This window comes from Megalopta genalis, chromosome 1 (assembly GCF_051020955.1).
Source record: "Megalopta genalis isolate 19385.01 chromosome 1, iyMegGena1_principal, whole genome shotgun sequence".
In the NCBI taxonomy this organism is placed as follows: Eukaryota; Metazoa; Arthropoda; class Insecta; order Hymenoptera; family Halictidae; genus Megalopta; species Megalopta genalis.
This window is the reverse complement of record NC_135013.1, coordinates 42,802,853-42,811,971: the sequence shown is the minus strand read 5'-3', so window position 1 is coordinate 42,811,971 and position 9,119 is coordinate 42,802,853. Positions and strand designations below refer to the sequence as shown.

The window sequence follows — 9,119 nt, the reverse complement described above, 5'->3', positions numbered from 1 at the left end:
CTATTTCGTGTCCGAAAAATTAGTAAATATTCTTCAGACGTTCTAAGGTAAAGGTGAACAGCATTTTTCTTAAAAATATCACTGTTACGTAGTAAAAAAAAATCCGGAATGTTCTCGCTTCGTGATTTGTTCAATACTTCGAACGTGGCTCGAGTCCGTCCCGATCATTTGTCAAAGCCTCGTGCTGCGGGCTCTCGAACTTCGCGCCGTCACCTCTCATTGGTCAGTGTTTTCCGTTAATAACTCGTAAACAAAGCCGCAGATTGCATTTTCGCAATGGAAAAAGTTACTTCAAATGACCTCAGTTACCCCTCATTTTCGGCTGTTAAAATAATTGTGGAACACCCTGTATATATATATATATATATATATATATATATATATCTAACGAATTTTATGTTTCGTATATTCATTTATCAGCTAGTTCGGTTAAACGATTTTATTTCATATGATGATCAATTTAACAAGCAAATTAACGTAACATTTGTTACATAAGTTTTTAATCAAACGCTAAATACTCGAATTTCCGCGAGGAGCAATTATTTTATTGTAATAACAATAATTCTCAATTTCATAGAAACAAACGTTTCACAGATTATGTACAACCGATCGCGGAGCACTCCGTTCGCCTTACTGTCATCGTGGTTCTCTTTTTCAGCTCCAAACGTAAAATGCAGCTGTTTTATCAATTTTCTTTATTCAGCTGTGACCAGTCTATAAATTCAATTGCCCATAATAACACATGCATAAGATAATTGGTAGTACAAGTGCACTCTGTGTAGAGAGGAAGTGTTCTAGTGAACCGTTTCATCTTCCTCTTTTTTTGTATTGAAAGAAAGCTGCAATCGCAGTGGGTGTCTTTTGAATGCTGTCGCGCAGCTCAGTGCATATATCAAGGACAAAAATAAAAAATCAACTTACGTAAAGGCAGCAACGAAATCTATAGGCATGCTTGTAAATATTGTTTGAATGAATGTGTGTATTGCTGTAAAAAATGAACGAACATCGATGGTATGGTGAGGAGTAGTTTTTTTGACAATAGGCTCTTCAGACAACGCTTGGCTTCATAACTATGTCAATATTCATTGTTATGACGAGATTTTTATTTTCCTACTTTCAATAGAGCATGTTGCTGAAGGTAAAGTCCATTCATCTTAATTTGCACCTTTTTTTTTATTTTGCATTTCCTTTAGGTACCATTGGTTTTTTACAGTCCTACTTTTTTTAAAATTAATTAGACTTTTCTAAAATATTTTTCGATACTCCTCCTTCATGCTGGTTGAATATCTTCGTAGATATATCTTCTAAATTATTGCATAAGAACCAGCTGCTCTCATTTGGACGTTTTGTGTCAGCGACGATCACTTACAATCAGTGCTATCATCGTCCAGTGGTATATGTGTGAACTATACAACAAAAAAGATAATATATTTACATATATCCTAACTTAGCTTAAATGATAAGATTATTCTGAGCACATACGTAGAATTATAAATTTGAAAACATTTTATAGTACGAGCGGGTACCTTTTCTGGGAAACGTTCTAAGACAGGTACATTGAATCCGAAAATACATAAAATATTGATTTAAATGGAAGGAAATAACGAAATCGTGATGATTTTTGTAGAAATGATTTGACAAACCGCTGATATTTTTTTCAAAACCCAGGTGAGCTAGATACAGTTCTCAAACGAATTAGAAATCAGTTTGTCAAAATCAATGGCAAATACATTTCTAAGCTACTATTCTTTAAGAAATTACAATTGCAAAATCAATTTGTTTGTTCCTCCTAATCGATCCTCGCTGTTAATGCCGGATAACGTTCACACGAATCTGATTCCATATATCGAATTTTGTGTACGGTATGGCCAACGTGGCCACGTTATTTTCCATCATTAATATGATGGAAAAACATTAAATGTAGAAACATTAAATGTTGTACACAAACATGAATAATTAAGGTGATGAAATTCAAGTCCAGTTATGAAGCATGTGAAAAACTTTTATAAATTCAGCACCATTATTCTATAATAGTCAAGAAACATTTTAGCCATAAAACAATGTTAACCTCTCAGGAAATAATTTTCTACAAAACTGATACTAATATCAAAAGTTACGGATACCGTTAACTTTGATCTTGATCACTTCTAATCAGACTAATTCGAGTTGGGAGGAGTATAAATCGTGGTATATCGATAAACTAGTTGAAATTCTTAACAATAATAATCATAATTTACTGATGCTGACAACAATGAAAAAAAAACAAGCGGTAACTGTAACATAACGAAGTACTTAAATGTTTTTAACATAACTTAAAAGAAAAAACACGTACGGAAAATGCGACGTACTTCGATATACTCACTTCGAAAACTAGAAACGTTCTGATGGGTCGTGTGCTGACACTTTTCGCCCGCGAGAACGAGGGGAAAAATTGTATCTTGAGATGTTCCAGTATACAAAAAGCAATAAGAACGGCGCGTCGAAAATACTGTGGCATACGGTATTTTACCTCATTTTTGGTACTTTGTGTTAATATAGTGTGGCTTGCAGCATCGATACAAGTCCCATGATAAATTTCACAATCTATAGCAAAAATGTAAATAAAAAATAAAACAAAATACATTGTTATAGTTTACTAAATGTAATATATTTCATAACTAGTTCTGAATGTCAAAGCAAGCAATTTGTAATGTCGCAAAAATATTCATATAAATACAAAAAAGTGAATATTACGAGAATTCAGTACATGAAAATAGTAGCATATGTATATATTCATATTTTCTAAAGTTAACGTAATATTAATAATACGTAAAACCCACTTCATGTCTCACTACTACAGTCGCTTGTTTTATTCAATATTTGAATAATTTAATTCTTTATATCTATTTGCTTCGCCGGAACGCATCTGTATATCTTTCGCGTGTATCTTCGTTTTGTTCTTTTGGCGAAGGTCATCTAATGTTTACATTTACGTAGTAGTTTCTCTTATCATTATTTTTCTCTTACTTTTGTAAACTATAAAAATACATTTATAAAATCTCTGCAATGGGGTGCGAATTATCGATTATTTACATTTGTTCTTTTATTATGCTTTAATTATTTGCATCTGTTTCATTATTCATACAATATTTTAATAGCAGGTTATACAAAACGATTAATATCATGTGGAGATCGGGGTCGAAAGTCACAATTTAGCTTTGGATTACAATTGTGCAAAAACTATTACATTCAGAATAAAATGTTTTATACCATCATGCTATCTAGTTCTCTGGCATTATTTAACAACGGTATGTTCGATTTGCACAAAGACAGGGACAGTTGCAGAATGGCATGGTGTGCATACTATGCACAATGTTATTTTGAAAGTGAATTGTTTATTGAACTAAATTGAAGGGAAAAATAATACAATTGCAACCATCTACTGAAAATGAACATTAACCTCCGTAACCACATATTATTCTTATCCTTTTCTTTTTGCATGGCTTTTTATTCTCAATGGATTGTAGCTATGAAAAAAATGTTTCTGCATAAAGTAGTCCAATATAAAATAGCGGTGAAGGATATTTCAAGTCGAACTTGACCTTTTTAAATCAGGCCATACATTTTCTTATTGGTATTACGAATGTATTGAGATGAAATATCCTGCGTCCAATGGCAGAAGAATGATTATACGTACGTCCATGAATCCAAACAGCGTAAATTTATAGAACTTTCCAGCAGTCATGTATTCAGCCTTTTGCCCATTTATCATGCAAATTAGCAAACTTCTTCCACCTTTGTCAATCACTTCCGGCCAATCGATGCTGTATAGCGCACTGCATACATTCTGCGACTAAACATGGTTGTGTTGCTATTAGTGCTCAATTAACAAAGTATTTATTATGGAATGGAAATAATAGAACACGCCGGAATGATATTAACCCTCTGCCAGTATAATGGTTCGCTGAGATCCAGACGAGGATCTAACGTCTTTTGCGCTCTCATAGCTTTTACATCACGAACTATATGAAATACCAATAATACAGCTAGTATCAGAAGTCGACATTACATGCTAATCGTGAGACGCATCCAGATCGATTCGCCGATCATCCTCTCGTTGCTCGTAGCCTCCGCATAGTTCACCTCAAAGCTCGCTCTTGGAGACGCTTATGCAAGAGTTTTTTGTCCACGACGTGCATGAACTATGCCCCAACAGAGACATACAAAAAAAAAATTGACTCGTTCTATTTATATAGTTCTTAAAAACAAACTAGTGCTTCTGGCAATAACTATGAAAGACATCGAAGTACAGTATCTCGTATGGCCCCAACGACTTTCATACGTTGTGTGTGAAAAAAGTGTGTATTTTAAATTTTCATATAAAATATTCTGTTTATTACTGAGAATTTTATTTCACTTCTATAAACGATTTTCAATATTACTTTTCAACGTGGGATTCGTTCTTTTCCACTAATAAGTAAACTACTTCAAAATTCCAAGTTGGGTCTGCTCTGAGGGCTGGCAAACGCAAGAGACTTTTGTACAAGGTTTTGTACAAGCTTTTGCAAAACTTTTCACTCCCAAATAAACACCCATCTCTTCGTAACGTTCCGACGAATGCTTCGATTATTTCTGAATGGCATAAACATGGAGCAAAAGCATCACTCGCGTTTTAAATTAGAGACTATGGTACTATATCAAAATCTTTTGCCATTTTTTAATTTATTGCACAATGTCGCCGGCAGAGGATTAACGGCTACATCAATAATGTAAATCTACAAGCATACGAATTATTAGTGTTTTACATGACCAATACAAACCTCATTAGCGAGTTGTTCACCAATGTACGAATACACGTACAAATAAGTAAACAGGTCCACGGAGAACAGAAGAAAATTAATGCAAATTATCGGGTTTATTCGAATCGCCTATTAAATGTAAGTAACATTTCCGTAGATTAGAATTCAATTTTTATATTTCACACTATAATGTTAAATTTACTTTAGCAATTACATATTTTTGATTACCACCATATGTATACGTGCGATCTGTTTTCTTGTGCTCCTGAATACTGAGTGCTCGTATAAGTATGTCCCAAAATTATATTACTTGCGAGAAACGTGAGGTTCCTGAGATTTGAAATAACTTTTCCTTCAGCTATTCATATTTATTTTAGAATAAAAATTAAAATAAAGAAAATTTTCTACTTTTCGGATCCGAAATAATAAGTGGAAGCCGTTTTACTTTGCTGATGGACATCAAGTTTCCTACTGGGTTAAAGAACATGGAACATAAGTTTTAGTATTGCAAAGGATATCATTAATAGTAAATTCATCCATTTAGTTGGGGATGCAGTTGTTGTTTAGGGATGTTGGTCACAATGTCGGTATACTAACCTCGTACAATGTACAGAAGATGCCAGGTCGATGACGGTACCGTGCAAAGGATTTGGTCGGATGCACCTCAAGTATGAACGGTATTAATACGCAGTTCACTTTTGCAGCGCTATCACCAAACCCTGGCCACATTTCCGAACAGCAAATGCATTCTCTACTAAATGGGTTGGTTTACTACTAATGATATACTTTACTATACTTAAACATACTTATCTTTCATGTTCTTTAACGGAGTTATTTATTATTAACATAGTTCTGCGAATGATTCGTTGCATTCTATACAGATTCAGAATTACTGAAACAAAAATATCTTTTACGTAATTTCACGAGATTACGTATTGTTAATCGTCAGTGTATATGGTTCAATTAATAATTAAAACGGCTGTCACGGTTAAACTACTTGCCATTTCAGGTCTGAAAGGTTAGTAAATATTCTTCACACAGTTTAAAATAAGGATTGACAGCGTTTTTCTTCAAATTACCTCTGTCACGTATAAAAAAATTCCGAATGTTCAAGCTCCGTGACTTGCTCATTGTTTCGAACGCTGTACAAAGATTGAGCGTAGCACCCTCCTTTGGACGCTCCTCACAGTCAAGGCCGTGTTGCGCTCGCTGGCTCGGGCGCCACGCGTCTGCCGAGCTTGCTTTTGATTGGTCGATGTTTTTCGTTAATAACTCGAAAACAAAGTTGCAAATTGTAAGTTACTTCAAATAACTTCAGGAGCCCCTTATTTCCCGGAAGCGACACAATTTTAGGACATCCTGTATAATACCCAACTTTGTCTTGTAAACTACCTTTCTAAATTTTATACATTTCACGATATTTAGTCACATATGGTTTTGATGCTTTAAAGAGTCTATTCCTATTTCCACCGATTCAATGTAAACAATATGAATGTTTTCGAATGATCGTATATCAACCTCGAACTGTTTATCCCGAAAGCGTCTCATTATATGCTTCATAGCTTCGATAACTTTGAACGATGACGAGAAATTGTTGTACAAAAATTGATTTTTGAATATATTACATAAGAATTCCCGTTGATGTTACTTTCAGTCGTTGTTTGTGTAATCAATATAATTCAAAGTATATCTATTATCACTCTGATAATGCATAAGTATGTATAGTGTAACATTTTCTTAAAAGAATCAAATTTTGGTTTCATGTATCATAAGCAGACGTCATTTTCCTTACTGTAATTAAGTTCTACAAATTTTGTATGTTTATTCATAAGCATTGTCTGCTGCGTAGAGTTTTGTTTTACACTATTACTTGTATTTTGATGAAAGTCAGTCACGTACGATTAAGGCAATATACATGCATAGAGCTAGTCTGACGGTACAACTGATGTATTCGCACAGAAGGATCATGTCAATGCTTTCATTTACCCTTCTCGACAACCTGAAACAGATGATGTACCTTCATGCGAATTATTTCCGAGATAATAAATTTCATAATACACATTCAATACATTAACAACAAAACAACAAGACGAATTATAAGTATTTAATACTATATTAGTAGTATTAATGTTACTTATAATTATTTGCTGACTATTTCGGGAAAGATATTCTTGTTTGTATTGTTATAGACATTCTAAAGGTATTTCACGAAGCAAATTTTAATTTTATAATTTGAACGAACCAATTAAATATAAAGAGTCATCTTTCTCGGAATACTTGATAAATCTGAAATGATGTACATCTCTGATTTATTTATATCACAAGCTATATCCATCAGTGGTGGTGCATAACAGATAATGTCTATAATTTTTCTATTATTGTTGCTTTAAATATCAGTAATGTTATATATCAGTATGGCTAATAGTTAGCATACATACAATACAACGCCTGTTTTAATTATGTTAAGGTATAAAATTGTGTCTTGATAATCTGATTACACTTTCTGAAACTTGTTGTCGCTGTGTCATCGTATTAAAAAATAATGCAATAAGAATTTCCGAACTTACATTCTCAGGTGTAAATGTTCTTGTACAACAGCCTTTATGTTGTTTCGATAGAGGTCCGACGAATTTGTTGGTAGGTTTTTAATACGAGACGATAGAATTGAAAATCTCCCGCATAGGTGCAAGACCAATGTAACAATAAAACTAACTTGAGCTATATGGAACACCCCCAAATACGTAATACCAAACGTAAGTGCGTAGATCAGAAAGTAGATTCGGGCGTTGTACTTGTAATCGACGAAAACGTGAAGTGGGAAAGGTAGTTCGTAGGGTTCCGTTGCGTTATCGTGACCTGCAAAAATTATAGATAAGGAAACTTATCTATAAATACCAATTATATTTAATTTTCATTGAAATTGCAGATGTTGAAAGATTCTACGAATAAATTTCAGTAATTTGCTAAGTGTAGAAAAAATAAAAGTAAGTTTTGAAATTTCTGAACAACTAATCCTTCTAAAATTTCGGAAAATTACAATTTATTTGATCCAATTTTTAGTTATCCCGTACGAGAGAATGCGGAGAACATGACTATATATCCAGGCAGTCTTAACCGTACACTCGATCATGATTTAATTAAACTTGTAGATACTGTTTTCTTTACAAACCGGTGTTAACAATTTTTCTCACATTTCACACAGCCATACAATGGAAATTTACTAATGTCAATTTCGTATTAACAATATCATACACGAGTCAGTCATTAAGTAGGTAATGTATCAGTAACTTAATAAGCCGTGAACGTTTGAAAATATTGACATTCATCTAATCTATGTATTTTATAAAGAAATATATTTTTTTCGATGGTAGAGGTATGACAATGGCGCTATTAAATTTTACTATCGATTACCTTTGTGGGAATGTGCCCATATATGTATCAACGGACGGAAGAACATCAACATAATTACGGACACGTGAACTATCGATGCATATTTGCTAAACTTATAGGAGATGTTATTGTATCTGTGATACAGTCGTTTTTCTTCCACGCTTTCGTAAATCTTTTCTTCTTCGATTTCTTTCCTTGTTTGATCAATGACTAGCTTTATCTTCTTGCTTAACCGGATAATGTACATCGGCGGTATATTAAAAATATTGATTATACATGTCATCAAATTTACACTAAGCAGCATTATATGATTCCAATTATCGGGTATGGCGCACATAATGCATGTAAGCGCTACCAGTACGTACGCCTGATACACTTTGAACAATACTGGTGCGGGTTGTTGCGGCCACAAGCCGCACAATGATAACATATATTCACTAGCAGTGAGTGCATCTTTTACTTCGATCAAGTTGTCGTTCTAAAAACATTAGCAATGTTTGATAAAGGAAAGATAATGTCGATGGTATCAGATATGAAATGTTTGTCCCCAATTATCTCCTCAATTTTGTAATGCTTCGTCTATGCATTTATCAGCTAGTTCAGTTAAACTTTTTTTTTTATACGAAAATCAATTTTACATGCAAATTATCATAACATTTGTTACATTAGGTTTTGATCAAACGCTATATACTCGTATTTTTGTGAGGAGCAACTATCTTATTGTAATAACTATAATTCTTGATTTCATAGAGACAAACGTTTCACAAGTTATGTACGACCGATCACAGAGCTCTCCGTTCTCCTTACTGCCATCGTGGTTCACTCCTCCAGCTCCAAACATATAATGCAGCGGCTTTATCAACTTTTCTTATTCAGTTGCGACCAATCGATAAATTCAATTGCCCATAATGACACAAGCATAAGATAAGTGGAAACTGAAATATAATTGGT

At 33.6% G+C, this 9,119-nt stretch overlaps 3 protein-coding genes across 3 annotated transcripts in view; 2 read left to right on the top strand and 1 right to left on the bottom strand.

Moving 5' to 3' along the window:
- Nca (neurocalcin homolog) overlaps positions 1-9,119 on the top strand; it is a 510,394-nt gene that overhangs the window by 163,430 nt on the left and 337,845 nt on the right. The gene's annotated exons all lie outside the window — the stretch shown is intronic.
- Positions 1-9,119, top strand: part of LOC117222608 (neuronal calcium sensor 2) — a 414,719-nt gene that overhangs the window by 91,293 nt on the left and 314,307 nt on the right. The window lies entirely within an intron of this gene.
- Positions 841-9,114, bottom strand: LOC143262237 (uncharacterized). Its single transcript, XM_076528149.1, has 8 exons — positions 8,976-9,114; positions 8,190-8,646; positions 7,346-7,634; positions 6,678-6,777; positions 4,800-4,907; positions 3,677-3,832; positions 2,363-2,583; positions 841-1,406 (listed from the first exon to the last, which is right to left on the bottom strand). Exons 1-7 carry the CDS (start codon positions 8,979-8,981, stop codon positions 2,530-2,532), a joined length of 1,170 nt encoding a protein of 389 aa, XP_076384264.1. The 5' UTR covers positions 8,982-9,114; the 3' UTR covers positions 841-1,406; positions 2,363-2,529.

Coding starts and splice junctions, on each gene's coding strand:
- LOC143262237 (XM_076528149.1), bottom strand. Junction 6,778..7,345: donor GAACATTTACACCTGAGAAT/GTAAGTTCGGAA, acceptor CATCTGTTTCAG/GTTGTCGAGAAGGGTAAATG. Junction 4,908..6,677: donor GCATGTATATTGCCTTAATC/GTACGTGACTGA, acceptor TACATTTAATAG/GCGATTCGAATAAACCCGAT.